The following is a 26,622-nucleotide window of genomic DNA, read 5'->3' as shown; positions in this document are numbered from 1 at the left end:
CATGAGAGGATGGAGAGAGAGGAACCCTAGATTCGACGAGGGCCGTCGGATGGACTATGGGGACGAAGGGAAGGGATTTCCTCGGTAGTTGAGCCGGAGGTCACTTGGGCATCTCTTTCTTTTGGTAAGCTTGGGCATCTCTTTCTTGGGAAAACGAGAGAGGGCATCTCTTTCCATATAATATCTATGTCTTCTCCCTTGTCCTTTAAAGCGAATCCCACCTCACGAGGCTGGCAACGGTCGGATTTGGTGCGCCTTTGGCATCTCTTTTGATAGGCTTTGGCTGCCGAAATAATGGGCTTTAGTCGGCGGTCCATTTGTGGGGAACAAGCTGGACCCCAGTAGGCGCGTGAATGCGCAGGAAGCTTGGGCTGCTTTTCCAGGTTTGGCTTCCTTTTTGTGGGACTTTCTTTTGAAAGTTGAGCATCCACATGAAGCCATGCCATGGACAGCAAAGAGATGCTGCATGAGTATGGCTTCTAGTTTTGTCATAAAAGGTAATTAAATATTTAGGACCTTCCCAAAAATATGTAGGGTCCAAGTTCTTCCCCAACTTGGATGCCTAATTCGGCGCCTAACCTAAGCATTTAGCGTTTGACGCGTGCAATTCAAATGATATGTTCAAAATGAAGATAATATTTTTTGGGTATCAAATAAAATTAAATCGAATCAGAAAATAAAATATTCAAAAATTGAGGAGAAAGATTAGTAGCGTTGCATAGGTTGTCATCCAATCAGCTACACTTCTAGCTTCTTTTTATGTTGATTATATAATATGGAGAGTGCGGATATTTGTAGAGATCTGAGAAATATAAATAGTATCTTCTAGTTAGTTTTTTTTGTGAGATCTTAGCTTGTTATAAATTACATTTTAGCCAATAATTATCTTATAAGTTATATTGATGCTTGTTAGTCATTAGTGCTAAGTTAACAAGGCACTAATGCAACTTTTTTAGCTTTTGATGCTGGAAAAAGGATGCCAACAAATCCAACATCGTCTATGCACTAGCATATACTTGGAATCAAGGCAAAAATTTATATCGTATAGGTTGGATGCATGATTTTAGAGAGCTTCTCTAACTGTTTGCTTTTATAGTACAAGATTGTTTTTTTCTTTTTCGATGAAGCAGAGGAGATGAGCTCCACTAGCTTCATTAAGAAACTAAAAGATAAAAATATAACACACTTGAAAAATATAAGAGCCTAAGCCGGAGGAAAGGAGAATTAACAAAACCCTAAGGACTTGTTTGGATGATTGAGTTTTTTTTTTCCTTCCTCGTGAGATTCGAGCTGACCCAGTCCAAAGATAATCTTGCTGATTATACTGGCCCTATTTATGAATCTAATATAATTTTCAGCCCAACCATCCAAACAAATTCTTAGAAAAAAATTGTCACCCAAGATTGTTGTGATACTTTATGTTAAACGTTGGGTGCTGCTGGAAATCTCTCATGGTGCCAAACTTCAGACATTTAGACTTTGTTTAGAGTTTAATTTTATGCTTCGATGAATTTAGCAGTTGACCTAGCAGTTATATTCAGAAGTTGAGGGATTTGTGTCTTGGCTCTGTCTATGAGATGGTTTCCAAAATCTTCGTAAACAAAATTGTGTTGGTCTGTAATGCAGCCAAAGCACCGTTTAGAAGGCTGATTGGGCATAAAGGCAGATTGCAATTGGACATACTTTGTAGACTGGTTGGGCTTATGTAGGCTTTAAATACTTCGCTTGTCTAGCTTAATGGCTCTTGAGTGAGCTTCCTAAGTACACCTGGAGTATGTAAGCTTATTTAGCAGCTCTTCAAACTCTTGCATAACGCATTAGGTGATTCTTTTTCTTTTTTTTTTTGGTAAACCATATTTTTGAAACTAATCTAGAGTAAATACATCTATGAGCATCTAAAAATAAAATATTTAACAATTTAGAATGAGTATCCATCATAGTCATCCATAAAGTAGATTCCATGAGATCAGCAACATATTTTGCCATCTAGTTTTAGTAATACTATTAACCTTTTTATAAACATACTCAAACAGTCTTCATCGAAGGATGGATATTAGTCTCTAAGGATGTAGAACGCATGCGATTCTTCTCTTTAGAGTTAAACATATCTAGGTTGCTCCGTGACGTAGTTTAGTGTCCCCATCATGCAAAGGTGGCTATTCTTTGTTCCCGTTCACGTTTGAGGGGATGTCATCAAGAAGAATCCCAATCATTCCGTTCAGCTCGAACCTTGAAAGTTTTAGGAATAATGGAAGTGCCCTCTTATTTGATAACTTTTAATATAAATAATGGAAAGAAAGGTTTAGAAAACCAATGGGAATTGCACACGGAGCACCGGAAATATGAGATGATATCATGAAACCACTTGAGAGATGTAGTCTAATATACGATCGGGCGAATTAATGCCCTCCTCTATCTTTGGATGCAAGAAAATCTTAGGAAATTTCTACTTTAAGTTATTCTTGGGGTCAAGATCTGAGCGCATCATGTGGTCCGGTGATGGTTGAGTTGGGAATATGAAATCTGATGAAAGGGATTGTCCTCTTGAAGGTATATTTCCAGATATCTCTCTGTGTGTGTGTGGATAAATCAGTATAAGGAAGGCTTAAATTCTTTGACCGTCCAATTAAAGAAATAAGGGTGGTAGTCTTCTTTCCAAGTTTTCTTTGCATATGTTACAGTACAAGTTTCAACTTTATTTCACTCTCAAAGGTTTATAAATTCTTCTATTTTTTTGGCAAAGTGCATTCTTTCATGATCAATTCTTGCTTTTCTGAAAGTAAGAGAAGCATACCAATTAATAGTGAAAATATATTTATCAAACTACACAAATAATAATTAATAGAAATGTCTATCTCCAAATGGGTGACCATAGACCTACTTTCTTTCAAATGCATCAATAAATTAGTAGAAATGTGAGGACCCATGTGGACGCATGTTTAGTCTCATATCGGCTATGCATTAGATAAATCTTGGATATTTAGACAGAGTCAAAAATCTCAATTACAAATATTGTCAAAACAAATCTGGTCCATAGTCTATGTGGACTAAGGAATACTACAGTACGGATTTATGGAGGCTGACCGCGGGTTAATCGTAATGCTTGTGATTAGATTTGAATTGATTTGGACCTTTAGCCTGGCGAAGATGTCAGAGCTTAAAGGAGAGGAGTATGTGAGGATTTGTACAAGTGTATTATGCATTGAGTAGAACTTGGTTTCTTATAGAGGACCAAGGAACTTAAATAACATATTCCAATTAGTCTTTTTAACTGAAATCCTACGTTGTTACACGGAAAAAGCCTTCTCCTTCTTCTTTTGCTACAAAGTCATGCTTTCTTTCAATAGCATCGAAGTCCCACGTTTTTGAATAATCTTTTTTTTAAAAGTTCGAATACTTTTTAAATTCATTATTAAAAGATTTTATCAACCTAGTAAGTAGTTTCTTTTTTTTCTTTTTTTTTGAAAATCAGTAATCTTCATAAAAGGTTATTGATAATTATTAATAATTGATGATTGATCTACAAATCTCGGACTCGTGGTGCAATGTTATAAGACGGTTTCTATTTGACCGCCGGTGAAACATTCTAGTAGATCTCTCCCACCTCCCTTTTTCAAACCCCACATTTCCATTCCACTTTGCCTTCGGCCGAGAGCATTCCAAGTTTAATGCTTCCTCATGGCCATTGCTTTGCCTTCAGTTTCAGGTTTACCCTAAACATACTGTATTCGTCTTCATTGCTCGACTAAAGGAACCATGAAATAGCCATAGCAAGAATCAGAAAAGAACAGAGCTCTATTTGCAAGAGCTCCCCATCTAAAGATATCGGCATGCTTTAAGATGGAGGGTATTGCAAAGCTTCCATTCACCAAAGTTCCTGCTAAGAAGTACTTGAAGTCCATGCATAAATTCATCTTGCATTAGTGAGGTCGGTCAAATTGAATTCATCTTTCGACGTCTTCCTTAATATGTCGCATGTCACAAAATCTAGGGTAGAGAGGGAGTCAAATCTTGCATATCACAAGTTTTTCTTATTTTTTATTATTTGATTCTAAGAGATTCGAGTTATGCAGGTAAAAAAAAAATTATTTCTTCTTCCTAGTTAGATCAATTTGGTTATATTGCGGGCACTTCTTTCTCATTTAGTTTACAAAAACCTTCCAAGACCATATGAGTCATGTTATGATCCGGCCAATCCATTTACGAGTCAATCTAATTTTTAAGGGGTCAATTCCTTCAACCTGGGTTTAGATGGATCCACTTATTTATGATCTAAATCCCCAACTCAAACCCGTTAAGTGGCCCAAACATGGATCAAGCTGACGGGTGAATTGCCACCAATAGATCTACCAAATAAATTGATTTTTTTTAGGTTTATCAATTTTCTGAGCGATATGTAGACGACCATCTTCTTCTTAGCGATATACAGTGGATGGTGAGAGACTGTAACTTCTTTCAGATCGCTTATGTGTACCGAGAGATGAACAAGGCAGCTGATTGGATTGTTTATTTTGCTGTCCATCACTCCGAAGAAAACTCATGGACGTGGACTGAGATTGTACCCTCATTTTTATGCCATGATCTATATCTTGACTCAATTAGTTGCACTCACGCCAGATTAACGTAAACGACCGTTTTACCAAAATAAATAAATAAATAATATTTTTTTAATAAAAGTTGTCCGCTCGGTTTCCTTATACTCTTCTAGAGAACGAAAGAGTTAAGTGCTTATTTGATGCACCTCCCCATTCCAAGCCATGCCTCGTGCCCTTTTATGTAGAGCCGCAGGTGACCCAATCCATTCAGTTTGGGGCTTGGAATTTGGCGAGTGAGCCAAGCCGGTGGAAATGCATATTTCTGGAGTGACTCCCTACATATGGCGAAGAGCATTGGCGTAGCCTGAGAGAGGGTAGGATAAGATTGATTGTTTCCATCATGTTTGTAAAAATGGTCATTGTTAAGCTGCATAATTAAGTATTTATTTAGATTTTATTAATGATTATAAAAAATTATTATTAGTTTATATAATTAAGTATTTAATTAGATTTTATTGATTAAGATAATGTATATTAGGTTACCACAATGTTAACTAACCAATCGAACTAATCTTGCATGGAGGGGTCTAGAATTCTTTGACATCCAACAAAAAATAATACTAGTTCCTAGAGCAGGACGGTCGCCTAAGGCCTCGGCCAAAAGAAAGGCTTCCACCATTCGGGAGATTGCTAGTCTAGTTCCATATTAACTAACCAAATGACTCCCTGAATTTTAAGTTGATGGAAAATGGATGATTAATATGTATTTGATTTAACATGGCAACTGGTCAGTTGAAGTGATACTAGCCCGATTCCAAAAAAGAGAGAGGGAAAAAAAAAAGTATAGGAGCAGTCATGAGTTTAGACCCTTTTTTAGATCAATTATTTTTTCTTATTTATGCATTCACCGTGCTGCCTAGACTGTATGTGAAGAAGGGCATTATGATATTATATACATTATTGACTTTTTTCTTATCGAGTTAAATTTTAGAAATCAATCAATTAATTAAATTATACAGAAAATTATAATTTCCATCAAATAAATTTAAATTAGTTTTGATATCTTACTATAATCTCACCTGGAGAGACTCGATTTTGCTACCAATCTGTAATGATAAAGGTCGAATTGCGAGTCTACTAATAAAATAGTAATGGCTACCATATAGAAGCGATCATAAATCAGAGAATGTAGACTATTTCGAAAGATCACTCCTCTTGCTTCTATTCCTTAACTAAGAAATGAAGCAGTAAAAATATACTTTTATTAAGAGAAAAAGACCCTAGAAAGCACCTTATTGATAGATGGCAATATCTCAGCATAAAAAGGGTCGCCTAACAAACTCGATACTATATTAACTAATTACTAAAGTGAAAATTTCAAAATATCAGCAAGGGTGTTTCGCCTAATTTTAGATCTTAAAAATTTATATAATATATGAAACTTAATATTATCTTTAAATAATCAAAATGAATATAAACCCGAGTTTGCACGAGGAAATAATAAATGTGGAAATACCCTTCATCTAATCTTATCCAGCCATCTACTGTATCCCAGATAGACGCTTTTGGGACGCTACAAAGACAACAATAAATCTTAAATAGAGCTGAAGCTTAGAAGATAAGGTGGCTCAACTGCTTGAGGGTGTGAGGTCTCTGATGTCTCACAGATGGATGGTTCAAGCGAGAAGAAATTGGAACTCTTTGATGTCGGGCAGTGCGAAGAAGCCTACCAAATGGGATTCCTCATAGGGCAGAGATTCTCAGATCTGATTCAAAGCAGGGTGGCCACTGACCCCATCCTTCAACAGCAGCTCCTCCCTTTCGCCCGCACCGCAGAGGCTCAGCCGCTGGTTGAAGCACTCTGCACTGCTAATAGACAGATGTTTCCGAGATACTGGGATGAAATGTTAGGAACAGCTGCAGGAAGCGGCATCCCAATTCTCCAAGTAATATTTCTACTTCACCTTGGCTTTATATTCATTGACCTTTCCTAAAGTTTCCAAACAGTAGTAGCAGATAAGATGTTCGAGCTAGTTAACTGAATGCTCTTAAGCAGATAATATTGCTAAATTTTAGAAAGGAAATACTTCCCTTTCTTCTGAAGAAAGAGGCCACTCCAGAAGAGGTCACTGATGAGGACTGTTCAGATGTTCTTGTTGTAAATGACTCCATGGCCATTGCTGCACACAATGAAGATGCAACTGTAGCTTTAATTGGTCGCACGTAATCATTAAACCTTCTCCATAGATCAATATTAAGCAAACAAGGTCATCTGTCATATTAAACTCAGCTAGTACTTTGAAATTCTATGGGCTGCAGCTATCTGGTGAGGGCCACACTGTCGAATGGAGTAACGTTCACTGCTTACACTTACGCAGGGGAGCTTCCAACCTGTGCATTTGGCTTCAACAGCTGTGGCTTGGTAAGATCTTTCAATTGTAATAAACTCACAAGGCTTTTCGGTAGTCACCCAAAATGCTGAAGCAAATGGCTACCTATCTGGCCTCTATATCAGGCATTCACACTTAATTCAGTACCTCCAACACGAGAGGAAATCAGTGCAGGAGGTATCGGACGTAATTTTATATCACGAGATCTTCTGGAAGCCACTGGCCTTGGTGATGCCTTGAATGTAAGACACTCTCTGGTATCAACAGAATTAAGATTGATAACTTACCAATGCTGACATGGTTCCGGACTGCAGAGAATTCATTCATCCAATGCTTCTGTTGGCCACAGCTATAACTTGATGGATGCTAGGAGTCGCAGGATTTTAAATGTAGAAACAGCATCTGGCAACCGCTGTTCGGTTCATGAGGTTGGAAGAACACCTTTCTTCCATGCAAACATGTACCTCCACCTACAAGTACAGCAGGTGAACCATAGATTGTAGAATTTAGACACAGAGATAGATAATGCTATTAAAAATTATAGATCTATGCATCACACAATTTAAGAGGGCAATGCAAAAATAGTTCTCTATACTAAATTTGGATCATCGTTTGCAAGTGAAGGTACAAGATGAGAACTCTATCAGCAGACACAACAGGGCAGCTCAACTTTCAGCAGACTCAAAAGCAAAAGTACTCTCAATTCTTGGAGATTCTGTGGATAAAAAATATCCCATCTACATGACAGGTGATTCAATTTGGGGCCTTCCAGACAAATATAAGTCTTCAAGTGTGTCCTCTGTTCCACTTAATTCAGCTTACACCTACCATTTCAGGTCCAACATTATATACTCTTTGCACAGCACTGATTGATCTGGATGAACAAACAATCACCATATATGAAGGCAACCCAGAGAAAGAAATTGTTTCTTATGCTCTTCCGCTATTCTAGTAGAAGAAGCTCTTGCTAGCAACAATGAAATTATTTATCTGACTGCTGCTGAGAACTCAAAATTTATACTGTATTGGGATTTTAATCTGGTTTTACAGATAGAGCCGATTCTAATAGAGTAAGGATTAGGTTGGATCTAATACAGTTGAGATTAGATCTGGTCGCAAGTCAACCCGACCTACTTGCACACAGGTCTAAGCTGCATGATATAGAAGCCTTCACATCTTGGCATAGAATGTTCTAGTTTTTATTTTTCTAATTTGACTATTTTTCTTTTTAATAATAAGTGCCATCATATTGTCATGAGAGGGGTGCAAACTGGCAAGATCAGCTGCGAAATTGATTTGGTGAATTGAATGATCATAGTTAAGCATGATTTATGTCTCTTCAAAAGAAGCAAAACATGATTTGTTGCTGATACTAATCAAATACTTTAAGTGCTGGCACGAATCACAACAATCAAAAGTGAAAACACCTGCTCGATGAGACAATGAGGCTGTCTCGCTTTAATACATACAGAAAATATCATCTTATATAATTCATGTTCCATCAGTCATGAGACCTGCACCTCATTTCTCACTCTCCGTCGTAAAAGTACTTGGTAATAGGTGAAATGGTGAGCGAAACACATGCGCGGTACAAAAATAGTCAATTTGTCCGATCCATTTCACTGCCCTATAAATGGCAAAAAAAAAAAAATCCTTTTCTTTGTTTGATCTGTTTCTAGTATCTCTCTGTTTTAGCCTCCCCGCTCGCTACTCGGAAAAGGATTCAGCTCTGAACTCTGCAGCTTATTTCTAAAAGACGCTATCGACTTAAAGAAAAGGTATTGAATAGAAGCAGCGAAAAAACGAATAAAAAACAATGTCATCACTGTCGGTCAAGCCTTTTCTAGCCTTCCTTTCAATCTGACTACCAATTTGCCTTCAACAAATGGTTTCTCTCTGCCCAGCTCTCCCAATACTGCAACTTAATTGACTTGAGTCTCCACTCATCATTTCCTTCTGGTGCAACTCTAATTTAGACTTCACACTGCACCATTTCTTTCTGGTGTTTCTGGATCTCTTATTGGCTTGGTATAAGATTAGCATGCTACAGCTATTATGTATCACCACCTGGAATGCACGAGAATTTTAGTTAAGGGTAGAGATAATGGGAGGGTGACGGGAGGAAGAAGTATGAAGGACGTTGCTTTTGGCCAAATGGTCCCATCTGCTCTCTATACAATCTCAAATGCAGATAAGAGGCCATTCATCTGAGTCATCCCTGCATGAGCTACAAATAATAATTCTTTCACGGAGGCAAGACTCTTCGTTTCATTTAGCTGTTAAATGATCCATCATCCATGTTTTCCAAAGCACTTTGTCACGTCCATCAAAGCATTCTTTCACGTAGGGCTGTTAACGAGCCGAGCCGCCTCCGCAGGCTCGGCTCGGCTCGTTTCATAAAATTCCGGGCTCGGGCTCGGGCTCGGGCTCGGTACCGAGCCTTGTATTGGGCTCGGGCTCGGGCTCGGTTGGCACAGCCCGGCTCGGGCTTGGGCTCGGTAAAGCTCATTTGCCCGAGCCCGAGCTCGAGCCTGAGCCTGAGAGCAAGCCCGAGCCTGAGAGCGAGCCCGAGCCCGCCTCACCCCATCCCCATCCGGCCATCCCCAAGCAGAGCTTGGTTCGTCGTCGGAGACAGAGAAGAACGAAGCAAAGAAAGAAAGAAAAGAAGAAGAAGAGAAGAAAGAAGGAAAGAAAAAAGAAAAGAGAAAAGACACCGATTTCGGCCGCGATCACCGCCGGCACGGGCGTCGGCCGCGCGCTCGACCGCGGGCTTCTCCTCCCCTCCTCTGTCGCAGTGTCGCCGGTGGAAGAGGGCTTCTCCTCCCCTCCTCTGTCACAGTGTCGCTGGTGGAGGAGGGCTTCTCCTCCCCCCCTCGTTGTCGCATGCGGCGGCCGCCGACTTCGGCCGCGAGCACTGTCCTCTGTCGCCTCGCTAGAAGAAAGAGGGGGAGGGGTCTCACTGGTGGAGAAACTGGAAATGGAGAAGAAAGAGGGGGAGGGGCCTCGCTGGTGGTGGTGTGGTCGGTGGTGCTGGAGCCTGGAAGGTTCTGGAGAGTGGAGAAACCGAGAAAGAAGAAGAACTGTGGAGCGGACGAGCGGTGGAGGGAATTTAACGGGTTGGGTTGGATTTGGGTTAACGGGTTGAGTCCGAACCCAAACCAGTCCAATCCGATTTAAAGAAATTAAATAGATTTGGGTTAACTCGGGTTGGGTCTGATCTAAATCCAACTGGGTTCAATCAGATTGGAATTGAAATTGATTAAGCCAAATAAAATTTAATTGGGTTGAGTCCAAATTTAATTGGGACCCAATTAAATTGTTAAGGCTCGTTTGGGCTCGCGAGCTGCTCGGGCTCGAGCTCGGGCTCAGGCTCGGATTTAAACGGGCCTTATTTTGGGCTCGGGCTCGGGCTCGTTTAACTAACGAGCCGAGCTCGAGCCGGGCTTTTACCGAGCCGGGCCCGAGCCGAGCCCGAACAGCTCGGCCCGTTGACAGCCCTACTTTCACGGAGGCAAGACTCTTCGTTTCATTTAGCTGTTTTCTCTGGTGACACTGGAAGCAAGCAACAACCACGGACGCCTCGCAGAGCATATTGTGTCCACAGTATCTGTCCTTAGCTACCAGAAGAGCTTCGAATGTCGGTATCCAGTAGTAGTGCCAGAGTTTGTCAGCAGCTGTGTTGTGGGATTTGAAAAGGTTAACCCAAAATCTTTCAAGCCATGACTAAGTTCGCCAGCAAATTATTCCATCTAATATGTCATTTTAACTGGCAAAAATCAAGCTACAACTGTGGCAATTACATTTTGTTCTAGTCGCTCTGCCAACTTTGATTTTGCAAATGAATTAAATTACATTCTGCCTTCTATGCATGGATTGACGGGTACCTGTCCATTTCTTGGACAGAGGGAAACCCAAGGAAAAAAGAATACAAGGGATGACATTTTATTTTCTTTTTTCTTGTGTTTAGATGGGGAAACTCAGATCAAACATCTGGTTCTGCTTAAACTAGAAGTAATGGTAAAGGCTAAATACAGAACAATAGCCAGACTTCAGACCCATCAAGGCAAGCAGAATTATTATTTGTAGATCATAAATTTTTAGACCCACTTTAACATCGCCTGTCTTGTATAAAAAGGCACTGCTTAACCTGCTACAGGGGTCATCAAGTCCTATCAGCAGAGAGTAATATCAAAGTTCACACCTTCAACAACCTGAAGTTCATATAACTGTAAGTAATTTACAATCACGTAAAAATTATCATCTTAACAACCTCCATACCAGGGGGACAACCTGAGAACTAGGGAGCCGCCTAATAGTAACATGCCCACTATCAATCTCCATTCTTTCCATGGCTCGATGCAGAAGGCACTTCAATTCCTGCATTGATCATGATACTTATAAGCTAACAAACTCAGAATCCTATTTCACCTCTCATAGCCTATTCACTTCATGATGCACTTTTCTGAAATCTCCATGTTTGCAACCCCATAATGGCCCAACTTAAAATCTCCCTATCTACATTTTAATTCCACATTTTAGTTGATCATCCTCAATTCTGACTGGTGGTTCTGTGAACAACTGTTCCACAAAATAACGTCGAGTTCAACTGAGCAGATTTTAAATTTACAACATAATAAGAAATAAATCTTATGCCCTATGTTTAACTTCTGTTGCTTCAATCCATTCCATTGTAATAATCTTTCCTAGATAGCCGTCTTATTTTGTAATTCTCTCTTCAAACTTGGATCCTCAAAATTTGATGCTGAAACCATTTGTCTGAAGTCTCATGGTGCACCACCAGATCATGGTGATACTTGTAATCATTAATCTAGTTTGTTCCTATTTTAATACTCCATCGAACTATAAATGGATCCTCATACTTACAGGATATTGCTGCATATCCAATTTCAAGCGATTATCATTTTAATACTTGGATCACAGAAGTTGATTGTCAATCAGATCTTTAAACTCTTCAACCTCTTGGACCAGATCTTTGCAAATCTTGATATTTTTTCCCTTTTTTGTTATGCTTCAACCAGCTCTTCTATGAATTCTCAACGGACGGATCTGATCATTCTTCTAATTTGTCTCCTCCAATTGATCAGTTGGATTTTCAGGTGGAACTCCTTGAGATCATATATGTCCATGTATTGTTATTTTTGCTTCAATGTAGACAAGTCTCAATCCACCAACGCTCCTCCTTTCAAGCACTCCAGATTGTGGTTAAACCTGTTCTATTTCTGCTTCTTCAAGTTCGTAGCCTAACAGCAAACCATCAACAACTACAGGTCCATCACTCTTAACTTGAAACTGAAGTCGTATAGGTCGGCTCTCAATTCTTGCCTTTCACAAAAAAAAAAAGTTTGCATTACAGATCTATAAATGACATTAAAGATTGAAGGAGAGATGGACACTGGAGTTCATGGGGAGATACGCCTCAAAGTAGGCGCTTTTGGCTGCAGCAGACCATATTCTTCTTACTTAATTCCAACAAAACCCTCATCATATTAAGATGCATTTATGTGCTAAAGCCCAATCTTGTGTGACTAGGACTTGCCTAACCTTTAAAAACAGAAATGGATATGGATGCCATGAAAAAGTTCCCAATAATCCTAACCTAAATCCTCTAGCTATTTCACCAAAAGGGGCGATGTGATCAATTCTTCGAGATGTTAAGAGCCATGATCAGCCCGACCTATAAAAAAACTGAAACATGGATAGAGGTTTGCATCAGTTCAGCAAGCTCAACCCACTGCACCCCCACCCAAAGCCCAACAAAAAAAAAAGAAGAACGCATCCACCTCCAAACAAAAAAAATAAAAGAGGAATAGAAATTAAAACTACATCCATGACATCAAGCTGCACATCTTGGTGGACTCCACAATGATACCCAACTAAAACATACAATTCGGGAATCCATAAGCATATGAAAGCATAGCCACCAAGTCTCAACAAATAGATAGCTGCAAGCCCACCCCAATCAACCTGAATAAAACAAAGAATGATGCGGACTTGGAAAAAGTACAGCTATGGCCACCATAATTGGTACCTTCAGAAATAGCCAGGGATCACAGGAAGATCTTTTTTTTGATAAAAAAAATCAAAGACAGAAAACAGAGTAAAAAAAAAATAAGTAGGTAAAGAATGGCATAAAAGATCTTTAAAACGGAGATAACAAATTTCTTCACATAAAGATAATGTCAACTAGAAAAGTCACAGAACCTAAAATAATATAAATAGATAAAAAGCAAAAAAAAAAGGAAAAAGAAAAGAAAAGAGTCTTTAGGTTCAAAAATATGAAAGGTTTTTTCAAGGAACATACCAGTTAAGTCTTCACTCTGAAAACGAGCATCTCTGTTTGCAGCCATGGTGGTTTCACCAGCACATTCTCATTTCAGGTTTTCTCAAAGATTATGAACTATTGCCAATCTTAAAAGTTTAAGAAAGAGGATACAACAAAAACAATATCAGCAATTATTATTATTTTTTGTTCCAGATATCATCTCATTTCTCTGAGTGAACAACAGATTACCAGCATAATAAAATATACACATTTTGCTATGCTGCTCAGAACAGAGCGACCTTCATGAGCTTGATATAAAAGAGAGAGAGAGATTCCAAACTTCCCACCACAGATGCACAGCTATACAACATGAAGGAAAAGTATCATTTTCTAAGTATTTGCTCAAGGGAGGGGGGTTTGTGTGGAGTAGGGTAGAGGAAGAGAGGATAGAGAGGGAATTATTGACTTTATCAGCAATGCGAGAAGATTTAAAATTCGTGAAGTGCCAATCTAGTTGCAGGTTGAAGCAAAGATCAAAAGCAATTAAATTCAGGGAAGCAATTTTCATGGATTATAATTGCTCACATCGCTAGCAAGAGAAGGACAAAGTAAATATAAACATAATGCAAACACATTGGAAGTTGACCAAATAGCATGGTTAAGCCCTAGATCCGGCATCACTATAGTGGAAGTTATAGTCAAAAACCTGCCTCTTGTCGAGAGTACAATGAACTGCTAAAATTAATATGGACAATCAAGCTAGTGCTCGGGTAGTCATTCACAAATCTATTATAACTCATGGTATACATAAAGTAAATCCCAAAATTATAGAGGAAAGGATGTAACAGAGTGAAAGAAATCAGATTACATCTTTAGCTCCAGAAAATACCTTTTACAGTATCTAAACAACCAGCTATTCAAAGCACACTGGCATCTCGGCCAATGACACTGCATTCGCGCCCATTTCATTGCCGAATTTTGCCCATAGCTGAACCTTTCAAAACCTTAAAGCGAGCATGCTGTCCCTCTAGCCTTGCTTCAAGTAATCTTGCCTTTAAAGTATTTTCTTTTACTCCACATGGTAATTTTGATAAGCATTCAGATATCTCAATATCAGGAGATGTATGCTGGTAGTTCCACTGCTGCACTGCACTGGCTAGATTGTGGAAATCCCCTGAAGCAGCGTCCTCACCAACTAAAACAATATGACCCCTCCATGAAAATTGATTTTGGGACTGTTCCCTGTGATAATTATCTTGATCAACCATGCAAATTTCTGACTGCTTTTCCACTGAGTTATCAATCAAATGATCTGATCTCTGACTGCTATCCCACTTCAGATCCATGCCCTGCCCAACTTCTGGAATACGATGATTATCAGATTTCTGGGGCATAACAGTTTCAATCTGATCCGTTTCCACACCTCCAGTTTCTTCATCAGTCTGAGAATGTATTCCCCATTCTCCATCCATAAGCTGCTCATTTCCACACAGCTTTGTCTTATCCATTTGTTCCTTAAATTGTGCTTGCACCCCAGATGAATTCTGGCCTTTGGAATTTTCAGAATATCCCAATTTCTTCCCCGTGAAGTTAGATTTTCTTGTTGAGCTCAGTTTCTCAGTGCTACTTCCACCATGCAACTTTATCCAGTTGCAGTTTTCACTGTCACCCCCAACCATGTTAAGCTCAAAACAATGTAAGTCACTGGCAGCAGAATCATCATCTTCAGCATCTCGAGGTGCACTAGCAACCCCATTCAAGTGGACAGACTCCAGGGATTGGCGACGCAAATTTCCATCTTTCTGGTACACACCATCATTCTTAGAGCTACTGGATTGTCTAGCTCGAAGGAAAGATTCAATTTCACCCCTTAACTTATCTGTAACTCTGCTTTTTTCAGCCAAATCTGCCCTAGCTTCAGCAATCTTCATCTGCATCCGCTCATCCAGCCATGCTTCTGAAATATGAAGTACCATCCGGTCAACTTTACGGTCACAACCTCTTACAGACTTCTGTTTCAACTCCCTGACTTCCTGTTCATAATCCCTAATTCCCTTTGCAAACTCATCGCAGAGGTCCTCCAAAAGGTTATTTGCTTTTCTCCCTCTTTCCAGATCTTTCACTGCCTTCAAAAATGCTGCTTTCACTTCAGACAACTCTTTCCCTAGTTTCCTGTGCAGACTTTTGGAACGTATTCTCAACCTTCTCTCATCTTCAAGCTCATCCCTTATGGACTGTACAGATGCTTTAATCCTTTCCTGCTCCTTGTTCTTCCCGACCAGTTTGGCCTTAACACCTTGCTTCACCAAATCATCCATTTCATGCCGATATGCTTGCTTCTCTTGCATCAGCTCCTGGATACGCCTCTGTGCATGCTCTAACTCCATCTTCAATGCTTTTACCAATGATACATTGGATGCATGCTGTTCTTCCAGGCTCCAAATCCTATTCAGAATTTTCAATAATTCAGTTGATGTTTTAAGGCTATATCCTGCCTCCTTGAGATTCCTCTTCATATCTAAAGAACTGCTAGGAGTGATAGCTTGGTTAAAAGCTGCAACCTGCAAAATGCAGAAAAGCAATAATTAGAACATATAAAGCCAGAAGGCAACTTTTAAGGGAATCAGGAATACTAGACCAGCATATACAAATATATGATGATAACTCTGGATTTACTAGTAAAGACAATCCATTGAGCTAATAAGTCCTCAAACAATTCATCAGTGAAACACGTCGCAGAGTTGAAAACAATTTGCAAAAAAAAAAACCCTACATAAATAAAAAAGACAATCCCACTACGATCTAAGCAAGAAAAAAGGATGGAATTGGATACCTCCATTGAGCTGCTATAACTTGCAGGAGATATAGGTTGGAGAGCTTGACTATTTCTTTCACTCGACTTATGTTGTCGAATCAATGAAGCTGCAACATGCCTCCTTAAACTACCAACACTTAGAGGCTGGAATAAAAAGTTAGAGAATGGTTAGTTGTAGAGAAAGACTTCTCTAAATTATATTTTACTCAAATGCATGACAAATAACTGCAAGTCAGAAGAGAGAATAAAATAAAGTAAATGATGGCTTATGATTTAGGAATAGAATACAAGACATGTTTTCATATAGCACTGATAAAAGACTTGAGAACAAACAGTGTATAATCACCTTGATGTAGGCATGGGAATACTTCCAAGAAATGAATAAATGCCACCATGAAAGATAGTTGGGAAATTGTATTCCATGGTCATTATTTTTTCATATATGAAATCATTTCCTACCATTCTCCTACAGACTCCCAGGCATTCCCTTTTTAAAACTGATTGAAACAGTTAAATGAACACTTAACCAGAGAAATGCTATGTGACATGTCAGTTTTTAAAAAAGAATACGATGCCAAGTCTTTAAAAAGCACTAGGAGGAAGAAACAAATCACCACTCTAAAATAAGAAATACAGTTTGACATCACAGCTAAAAGCAAAAGTTGATCAACACACGACGAAATGGGCAGTGCCTTCAGCCACTTCATCTTTTTGTTATTTTTGCCTACATTGAGGTGTAAATTGGATTATGGTGCGGACACCAGTGCCAGGTCAGCCGGTCGCTAAGGATCCAGCCAGCTCAGCGGGTCCCAGCCGATTCAGCCAGCCTGATTTTATTTTAGATTGATTTATTTTAGTTAGATTTATTTTATGTTGATTGGATTTATTTGCATATTGTCATTTTAGGGCCTTTTCGGGATTGTTTTATTTGTAGGGATCTATTTGTTATTTTGTGACCCCATTTATATGGGTTCACCCTCATGTTTAGGTTTTTGATGAATGATGAAAGAAAATTAACCTCCCTATCTTCTTCTTCCTCCTTCTTTCCCCTCCTCCTCTTCTCCCCTCTCCTCTTCTTCCCCCTTCCCTCTCCTTCCTGCAGTTTGTCCTGCATCAGCTTTGGTATCAGAGCAGGCTGGCTTTGCCCCTGCTGCTAAAGCCTCGATCCGTTCTCATCAGAGGCAAAAAGGGGAAAACCCCTTTCGTCGGGCCCGTCCCACCGGCCGCCAAGCTCGCGGCCACCACGTCCCCCCCCCTCGCCGCCGGCTACACCGCACGGCACCGTCGCCTCCACCTCGCAGCGCCGTCCCGCCGCTGGTCCACCAACAGAAGACGCCGCGACCCCACGAGAGCCATCGGCCGCGCCTCTGTGGCCACCGCCCGTGGCCGGACCCGAAGGGGCAACGCCGCCGTTCCTTCCCATCGCCGCAGCTCGTCGCCTGAGGTCCTCCGTCGCTGCGCCCACCACCGCCATCAGCCACCTGCGTCGGATCCGCAGAGGGGCCGCTGCCGGAAGCCGCTGCCGGAGCCGTGACCGCCTCGCCGTCGGCTCGCCACCGGACGCCGCCGTCTGCCGGAGTCTCCCGTCGCCAGTACAGTCGCCGCGACCCTCCGCCCCTGCCCGCAGCCACCGCCGCGGAGATCGGCCTGCCCTCCCGAACCCATCGGGATGTTGAAGAAAAGATTAACGGGTAAGTCACAAAACCCGTTAACCCGATTCCGGTAGCCCGGATGCCAAAAAAAAAAAAGCGCACGTGATTTCACGTGACAAACCCGTAACGGGTATAGGGTCGGGTCAAACCGATAACCCGGATCCTAACGGATCCGAGTTAAAAAAAGAGAAAAAAAAAGAAAAGTAAAAAAAAAGGTACGCACGTGACCGCACGTGCCAAAAAAAAAAAAAAAAAAAAAAACCCTACCTCTGTTCATCTTCTCCCTCTGTTCGCTCGCCGTCGCCGCCGCCCGTGAAGCGCCACTCCACCCTAGCTGCTGCAGCCGTCGCCCCTCCGGCCTCGCCGCCCCTGCCACCGTTGAGATCCGTCGCTACTTCACCTCCCGTGCAGCACCGCCCTCGCCGCCTTGCTGTTTTCGCCTTCGCTCGCGCACAACGCCGCCCCACCTCAACGCACCGCCGTCTCCGCAACGCCGCTACCGCCGCCTCCGCCTCGCCGCCGCGTCGTACCGCCGACACCCACGACCTTCCTCCGGCCGCATCTCACCCGAGGCACGCCCGCCGTCCTCGCCCCGCCTAAGTACCGCCGCTCGCCTCCTTCCGTCGCCGCCTGCCGGCCGCCGCATACCCCACCCTTCATCTCTCTCACTGCCGGCCGTCTCTCCCAAAACCCCTCTCCCACTTCACACCATCACCTTCTCTTCCCCGCCCCTTCCATTTTCTGCCACGGGCCCAATCTTGTCTTAGGCCTGATCCCTCAACGGGCCCAAGCCCATTCAGCCGGCCCGTCGTCCACCAAGTTATTGAAGCTGCACTCAAGCCCGCTAAGTTTACTGGATCCAATCCTCACTTCGACAACTGGAGAGTCCATCAGCTGCAACCGCGCATCGATCGTCGCCCCAACCCAAGTCAGGCTTCTTCCTTTACTGCAAATTTTATTTGTTTGTCTAAATTTAGAATTAATTAACTCTTATGTGCTCTATTGATATTGCTTCCTAAAAATTCAACACATCCACTCCAAACAACACCAAAACCCTAGTAGTGGCCTGTCTTTGTTATTAATTGTAGGGCTACCTAATCTTTGGAAGTTCTTTGAGGCTCTGTGCAACCCTGCAACACACTGAAAACTAGTACTATTTGACTGCAACTACTTATCTGAATTTGTTACGTAATTCAAAGCCAATTTCAATTGCTTGAGTTAGCTTCCGATTATATTGAGCATCTACTTTGCAATTTTGAATTCATTTCATGCATTAGGTCTACTTAGGAACCTTTATAGTTGGTCGGATCATACATTTTGTCATTCATTTTATGCATCTACATAGTGGTCGTGTCGCATCTCATCCTGAGTCCCAATTAGGCATGGATTCCAAAATCGAAGCTCTATTAAAAGCTATCCAAGACACTAACGTTCAAATCCAAAACAACAATGCCCAAATTCATGACCTAACCACAATGTCCACCCAGGTTAATACTCGACTTGATTCAATCGAGGTTTCACTTCAGAGGATTATTAAATTTAAGAAAACTAGTACCTCCCATTTACCAGGTCTTGAAGGGGATGACACCCTAGAACAACTCCTAGAACAACAAGACTCTGTTCGGCAGGACAATTTTGATAATAGGTCTGTTCCGGGTCACCATTATGCCTACCCTCGCCCTAGAGGACCAGGTCCCTTTCCTAATATTGATAGAGGTTACCGACATAACGTAGAACCCAGAGATCTTCGTGACCCTGATGAAGACGTAATGAGAGGCATTAGGGTGGAAGCCCCCACTTTTGACGGTCGTCTTGACCCGAAAGTCTTCTCCGATTGGTTACACGAAATGGACCACTTTTTTGAGTGGTACAATCTGTCTGAGAACAAAAAAGTTCGATTCGCTAGAATGAAACTCCTTGGTCGAGCTAAGCTGTTTTGGCAAAACACTGAACAACTATTAGCTAGGAGACATCAACATGAAATAACTGATTGGGTAGAGATGAAAGAGAGACTTAAAGAAAAATACCTGCCTTTGAACTACCAAGACGATCTCCTTAACCGATGGAACACTAAGTCCACATTTGTAAAGCGCCCTGACACACGGAGCACTCCCACGGGTCTTAATTCCTTAGGGTCCAAACCTTCTGTCGGGTCCACTACTCATAGGCCCCCTCCTACTGCCCGTGTCCCAGGCCGAAACACTAATAGCAAGGGAATCCTTGGTGAGCCTCCCAAACCCCATTCCAAAATTCAGTGTTACAAATGTCAAGATTTTGGTCACGTTACCTCCCAATGTGCTAACAAATTTTTCGTTATTGCTCAGCAAGAGCAGGGAGGTGACATAGATGACTTAGAGGAGCAAATCTATGAACCAAACCTCGATGACATTCAGGACATTGAGGAAGAGTGTGATGACAAACCTGAAACCCTAGGATGCACCCACACTACACCTAGCTCGCTTGCACAGTCAGATAGCGAGTCTGACCAGTCTACCATGAGTGTAGTTGGATATGCCCTCGCACAACCCATCGAAACTGATGTTAGGATTTCTGAGCTTGCATATGCACTTACACAACACATTCATAAGTTGTATCAGGAAATCTATAAGGGCATTCATGCATGTACTGCTCAATATAAGATGCAAGCTGATTTTCATGCTAAAGAATCTCAAACTTGGGATTACGTAATGATCTGTTTTAAGGAATTGCAGTCTCTTAGTATTGGACCATTCAGGGTGTTGCACAAGGATGGCACTGACGCCTATGCCATTGACTTTCCATTTGATTTTGGTCATAGCCTTACTCTTAATATTAAAGATTTGGTTGCAATCCCTGATGACTCTTTTGCTGCACACTCTCCTGCGCCCGATGTTTATCCTATTATTGATTCCATGCCATCTTCGTTTCCTTTTATCCTCCATCGAGCACAAAAAGAGTATATTGATTCTATTTTAGCCGAGCAAATAGTTTTTGACAGTGATGGAGGCATCCAGCGTTCTCTGGTTCGTTGGCGTGGACGACCAAAGTCCGGTTATACTTGGATCCAGCACGATGAGAGACCACTGATTGACCCCGACTTGTTGGAGTACTACCGGGGCTTTACCGAGCCACTTGCGTCGAGGTCGACTTCTTTCCACCCGAGGAGAGTTGGTGCGGACACCAGTGCCAGGTCAGCCGGTCGCTAAGGATCCAGCTAGCTCAGCGGGTCCCAGCCGATTCAGCCAGCCTGATTTTATTTTAGATTGATTTATTTTAGTTAGATTTATTTTATGTTGATTGGATTTATTTGCATATTGTCATTTTAGGGCCTTTTCGGGATTGTTTTATTTGTAGGGATCTATTTGTTATTTTGTGACCCCATTTATATGGGTTCACCCTCATGTTTAGGTTTTTGATGAATGATGAAAGAAAATTAGCCTCCCTATCTTCTTCTTCCTCCTTCTTTCCCCTCCTCCTCTTCTCCCCTCTCCTCTTCTTCCCCCTTCCCTCTCCTTCCTGCAGTTGTCCTGCATCAGATTATATACTATTTCAATTTTTCTTAGAGAACTTAAATATTTAGCTTACTAGTTATTCTACATTAGCATGACTCATACTCATACTGGCATTTTCTAGATTTACACGTTTGACATAAATACAAATAATAGAACAAATTTAAATGAAAATAGCAAATTTATAATCATATAGAGACAATGAAACAATATCGCCGTGTTTTTAAAATTGACATGATTTTTTCTACTTGACTTTTATTTATTACATTGTAAGTTTATGATTGCTCAATTTACACAGGCAGTGTCACTCGAAATCTATGCCAGAATAGTAGCTGATATCAAACCTAGATTAGATAATATGTATGACTGCTATGGCATGCTCGAATGTTAAAAACAAGACTAGCATGGCATTGGATGATTGGATGTTGTTTCTCAAAAGTCAGACAAAAATGCTCACTGGTAATAGTACACTTAGACTCCTCTAAAGACAAGACAAATTCTTCATGATGTGCATGCGACCCATCTTATTCTTGTGCAAACATGCAAAATGCTTGCATTAAAGTAATATCTTTCATCTCATACCAAGTATTTGACATTTAAATGGCATCTATACCAACAAAGTATCATCCCAGTTCACCAACAAAACTTTCATAAATAGGAAAGGGCGATTATTTAATAAAATATGTGCATCACAACCACCCTAGTTACTTCATTGGCAATTAAGGCTGTAAATTCAGAAGGACCCAAGAAGCAATCTATAAAAAGGTGCAGTTTATCTCCATTGCAACTCTTATCAAGGCTTTATCATGATTGGCAAAAAGCTGAATTCAGACTTCTACCATTTCAACCAAAATTGTTCTAGAGATCTAAGACATCATATTGACTATGAGTGAACTAAGAAACAGTGCTTTCCTACGGTCAATCTGAAAGCAAATTTCAAATTTTAGCACTAAAAACTGGAACTGCTCAAGCATGAATTCACCAATCTATTTTCATGCAAAAGGGCTGAAGGCCACACATATTTGAAGGTAAATAGTAAAATATTGAAAAACATGGAGTTCTTCTATTGTAACGTAGAAAAGAAATAAAGAAAGAAAGATTATCTTCTGACATACATAAAAAAGACCGAGAATTTACACATACAGCTAGCTTGCAGAATCCAAGTTAGCACTGGAAGAGAGAAAAAGGAACTAATTTTAACACTGCTTCGCAAGCCTTATCCTATCTAGTATGGTATCAGGTTTAGAAATCAGGGTATGATCCATCTGAGAACATTTTATGTTCAGCTATCAACGTGATCCCTCTGCCATTTTCATTTTAATAAACAATTGTATTTCATCTCATAGACGAGGGTATTTGAATCTCTTTTTTTATATATAATTTAGAAAAATTACACTTGTAAAGCCTCATCAAGCGCTTGTCAGCAAACATCCTAAAAGTCAACCTGTTCTCCAAATTTGTCGATCGTCAAGGATCTATATAAGGAAATAAAAATTTTACCAATCAAATCAGGTCAAATTCAGTCCACTCTATTTCTTCGGTCGCAATATTGAATGTTCCTGACATCATCTCCAGTCCCTCTCAGTTGACGTACATCATATTAAAAAAAAAACAATTTTTTTTATTCGATCAAATCAAATCCAGTCTACTTTATTTCATCAGTCACAAGAATAATGTTCTTGACATTATCTCCAGTCACCCTCAATTAACGTCAATCTGTATGTAATCCTCCCAATCCAATAACTAATTCACAACATAACAACCAACCTCACAAGAAACCAAAACAACCAGCAGACAAACCCAAGAAAAATCACAGCACTAAAGTCATAATAAAAGTCACTAAGCCAAAAGGTCGCAACCGAAATCGAAACCTCAAGAGTCAACAGCAAGAATAGAAAAGATCTAATCTTGACAACATTAATAGCTCAAAAAATCATATCCAAGAAAACCATCAACCAAGAAACCTCAAAACCACAGAAAACTTGGAAGAGGGGGGGGGGGGGGGGGGGGGGGGGGAATCCTACTCGCTCAGCGGGTTCAAGCAGCGACTCATCAAGAACATGATCAACGCCTTTCCCCTCCTTGTGGCGGCGGATCCTGGCGCTCCTCCGGCTCATTCTGGAGTAATCCAAGAGGTCCTGCATCTCCCACAGATTGGCCCCGAGCTTTCGGGCAGAGACGCAGCTCCTCCTCCTCTGGAGCCGATCGGGGCCTCCGGGATCCAAAGAGCAGGGGGGGTCCTCCAGCTTCCAGGCGGGCATGGGGGTACAGGGGCCGCCCCTTTTGCCTACGGAGATACCTCGCCTCAGCTTTAGGCCAAAAGACTCCTCCTTTCCACCGCCCGAATTCCCTACATCTACGGCTGCTCCCCGCTTTTCCCCTTCCATCAAGGCATCAACCCCCCTCCCCTTTTTTTAATTGACACTATTCACCCTTCTCCACCTGGAGCCATACCCTCGCCGTTCCCCCTCGCCGTTCCCTGCCCTCCTTTCTCCCCTCTCTCTCCCCCGCTTTACTCCTAGTTTCTTGAAGTTCTCATCTTTTTTTCACTTCCTTGCTTTAACTATTGTTTTACTCGTGTTTTCTCTGGTGCAACAGCAATGTGTGTTTTGAGATTGGCCTTTCATTGGCGCAATAAAAGACTGCTCTACAAGGGGAAGAATTATAAGCTGGATTGGGGGTGGCATGATTTGATGTGCGTGGGGGCAAGGGGAATGGGCTTTTCGTTGGGATCTACGAGGATTGCCATGGTTAAAACTCTGATCTCATGTGGCCAACCTGACTTTCTCGTTACTTTAAGTTCTAAATAATGGCCATTACAAGTTTCGGCATCATTGCAGCTTTATTTTGTAGCGGTTATAATGCCTTATGGCAGATCTTAGTGAGTTTGGATGTTTTACAAAACTTTGAGACTTATCTCTACATATAAATATTCTTTATCATGTTAGGGAATGCAACTCACATAGGAAAATTTATAAACGAACAGCTTGGTTAGAGAGTTGTCAGTGAAACTTACATAGGAAATAACTATTATAGCATTATATTATATTTAACTAAATATTACAAGATCTACTGTACCGTATCGGTTCAGTATCGATATATGGTATAAAAAATATACCAACATTTAGTACACCGAACCGGTCCACATATCAGATATACCGATGCAATAACAAGATGTCACTGCTATGAAATCCAGCATCGAGATAGCATATCTTGATTCGCATGATATTAGCTGGAGTCATAATTAATAATATTTTAAATACAAGAAAGGGATAGAACTAGTATTCTATAGGCAGTCCCATGTCTCTAATCCATATCAATGCATCCATGGATTTCAATTTGCCTACCTGATTAGGACCTGGAAATGTGCTCAGTATTATCACTTCAGCATTCTCCAAAGCTCCAAATGTCTGCCGGCCTCCATGGTATGGAGGTCAGGGGTAGTTATTCATTAATCCCTTAATCGCCACATTAAGTCCCTATTCGGCACATAGGTGACTAACTTGGCACCCACTTCAATATGATATAGAACTTCTTATCCACTATCTTTCCTGAGCAGCGTACCAAATGAATGCTACCCTCCAATTTTTCATTCTAGCTGTTTGATTTGGAGCATGGACCACTTCCATGATAGTTTCCCATGGCTTATACCCTTCTTTTCTTATGGGTCAAGTTATATGTGTGCCTATAGTTTTGTCTCCTTACAACCCATACACATTTATTGAAGCAGGAGCCCTGCCTACTGGCTTGCAAATGAGGCGCAAGAACCAAGAGAAGATGAGTTCAACAGCTAATTTAGCTTCTATTGCTAGAAACGAGAAAGTCGGCTCTAGCAATACCGATGATAACCTCGGATAGTGGGCGCACTCCGGTTTTGTTATTCCTTCTGCAGCAGAAACGACGAATCCAAATCTATCTAGACTCCGGTATCAAAATATTGGGAATAAAATAATGCTTGTTATAAAGAATGTTATTATCCTTGTAACAATGAATGACCAAGACATAAATAGAGCTATTTGCTTAAATCACTATCTGTCAAATTAAAAATAAAATACAGATTTAAAAAAAATTGAATTTGAAAGAAAATGTTTGGTTCTAGATATGATTTGGGTGAATCCTGAAGGTGTTAAATATGACGCTGAAATCATTATTAGTCATTGTTTTTAATCTTCTTTATTAAAAGGTGGTTTGGTTTCACAAATTCATACATAGAATATTAAATATCTATATGTTTACTAATTTGACTTAAACTATCTAGCCTGCCGAAACTTCATCATTGTCCGATGTAGTATCTCTGCGAAAGCTACAGATAGTAAATTAAGAGCGGGGGAAATTCCGAAAATTTAACGAATATCTCAAAGCTTTAAAATGCTCTATTTATGGGATACTTTGTCTTACTTCTAAGTAATTTGTAATCCAGAAGTATAGTTTCAACATTGGAATCAAATTAGACTCTCCCTATCTTCCATTTTGCTATGGACATTGTCATGTAAGATTTCCTCTCTCTTTTTTTTTTTTTTTTTGGTACAGTAGCGCTCTGAACGGATATGAATGTGGCCAACAAAATCAAAAAATAAAACACTATATAAAGCCTTTGGCAACGATGCATTGTCTACCTAGACAAAACTTTCCGAGTGGTGATCCGTAAAAGAGGCAACCCAGTTAGCTGCACCGTTTGCCTCCTTGTATACATGCGTGGCCTGATGGAAACCGCACCCCTCTCAAAAGTTTGCATATGTTACGGAGCATCGGGCTCTCCTCGGTGGCGCATTTTCGTTCCCGAATCCACGCGATCACCGTAGCTGAGTCTCCTTTAAGGATGCGATTCACACCCAGCAGTCTGCCTGGCATAGAACAATTCCTCCCAAGTAGCTCTAAGCTTGACGCACGCAACAAATATATCGAAGATATGTCGAACCTCTGCTACCATTAGTCCGGCAGCATGGTCTCTGGCAATGAATCCTGCACCTTTACAGCTCCCATCTTGCCCACGCTACAGCCGATCACTGCTAAGGTGTGCATTAGCAGTGGAGGCCAAATTCCTTGCCTTTTGTGGACAACCTAATCTTTTTGCCCGTTCCTCGTTGGCTCATGTCATATTAATGGGCCAAGATAACGTCCTTTAACTTCCAGGAAGGCCCAAATAACGCAGTCTATGTACGACGTGGCATTCTCATGCGGCAAACGTACGCATCGGATCGGGTGCTCATCCGGCCCAAACGGGTTCGGGTTGTATCTTTCGCGCTAAGGAACGATTCACCTTCTTTCGGGACGTCAACCGTTGGATCGAGCAATGGCCACTCCGAGATCTCTGCAAACGAATCGAACGAGTTATTGTAATGCTTTGGGATGTGCGCAAGGTGGGATCCAACGGTTGATGTCGCGAAAGAAGATCGACCATTCTTTCGCGCGAAAGATGCAACCCGAATCCAGCCTTAACAACGGAGCTGCCGTGGCAA

The 26,622-nt window shown here is 41.1% G+C and overlaps 2 protein-coding genes across 3 annotated transcripts; one reads left to right on the top strand and one right to left on the bottom strand.

Moving 5' to 3' along the window:
- The first annotated feature begins 6,136 nt into the window (after positions 1–6,136).
- LOC103710114 (acyl-coenzyme A:6-aminopenicillanic-acid-acyltransferase 40 kDa form-like) lies at positions 6,137–8,250 on the top strand. The gene is made up of 7 exons (XM_008795764.4): positions 6,137–6,481; positions 6,592–6,758; positions 6,855–6,957; positions 7,051–7,167; positions 7,240–7,410; positions 7,550–7,673; positions 7,762–8,250. The coding sequence occupies exons 1-7, from the start codon at positions 6,203–6,205 to the stop codon at positions 7,875–7,877; spliced, it is 1,077 nt and encodes a 358-aa protein (XP_008793986.2). The 5' UTR covers positions 6,137–6,202; the 3' UTR covers positions 7,878–8,250.
- A 5,126-nt stretch (positions 8,251–13,376) lies between these two features.
- LOC103710196 (uncharacterized protein At5g41620) lies at positions 13,377–23,427 on the bottom strand. 2 transcript variants are annotated; one of them, XR_003386778.2, is made up of 4 exons: positions 23,188–23,427; positions 16,042–16,167; positions 14,098–15,769; positions 13,377–13,568 (listed from the first exon to the last, which is right to left on the bottom strand). XR_003386778.2 is itself a non-coding variant. In XM_008795873.4 (3 exons), the coding sequence occupies exons 1-3, from the start codon at positions 23,422–23,424 to the stop codon at positions 14,174–14,176; spliced, it is 1,959 nt and encodes a 652-aa protein (XP_008794095.2). In that variant the 5' UTR covers positions 23,425–23,427; the 3' UTR covers positions 13,850–14,173. The 2 variants fall into 2 exon arrangements, 1 of the variants encoding a protein (XP_008794095.2); XM_008795873.4 differs by lacking the exon at positions 13,377–13,568 and having other exon boundaries at positions 13,850–15,769.
- Between the last annotated feature and the right edge of the window lie 3,195 nt (positions 23,428–26,622).

The sequence above is a fragment of the Phoenix dactylifera genome, chromosome 9 (assembly GCF_009389715.1).
Source record: "Phoenix dactylifera cultivar Barhee BC4 chromosome 9, palm_55x_up_171113_PBpolish2nd_filt_p, whole genome shotgun sequence".
Lineage (NCBI taxonomy): Eukaryota > Viridiplantae > Streptophyta > Magnoliopsida > Arecales > Arecaceae > Phoenix > Phoenix dactylifera.
The sequence above is the reverse complement of the archived record's forward strand: the minus strand, read 5'-3'. Positions and strand labels throughout refer to the sequence as shown.

What these genes read in the sequence shown, in the direction of transcription:
- LOC103710114 (XM_008795764.4), top strand. Translation starts at nt 6,203, where the DNA reads ATGGATGGTTCAAGCGAGAAGAAATTGGAACTCTTTGATGTCGGGCAG. An exon ending in GCGGCATCCCAATTCTCCAA is followed by an intron (nt 6,482 to 6,591) that starts GTAATATTTCTA and finishes GCTCTTAAGCAG; the next exon opens with ATAATATTGCTAAATTTTAG. An exon ending in GCTTCAACAGCTGTGGCTTG is followed by an intron (nt 6,958 to 7,050) that starts GTAAGATCTTTC and finishes CCTCTATATCAG; the next exon opens with GCATTCACACTTAATTCAGT.
- LOC103710196 (XM_008795873.4), bottom strand. Translation starts at nt 23,424, where the DNA reads ATGCCCGCCTGGAAGCTGGAGGACCCCCCCTGCTCTTTGGATCCCGGA. An exon ending in TGCTTGAACCCGCTGAGCGA is followed by an intron (nt 16,168 to 23,187) that starts GTAGGATTCCCC and finishes TTTTTATTCCAG; the next exon opens with CCTCTAAGTGTTGGTAGTTT. An exon ending in GTTATAGCAGCTCAATGGAG is followed by an intron (nt 15,770 to 16,041) that starts GTATCCAATTCC and finishes TGCATTTTGCAG; the next exon opens with GTTGCAGCTTTTAACCAAGC.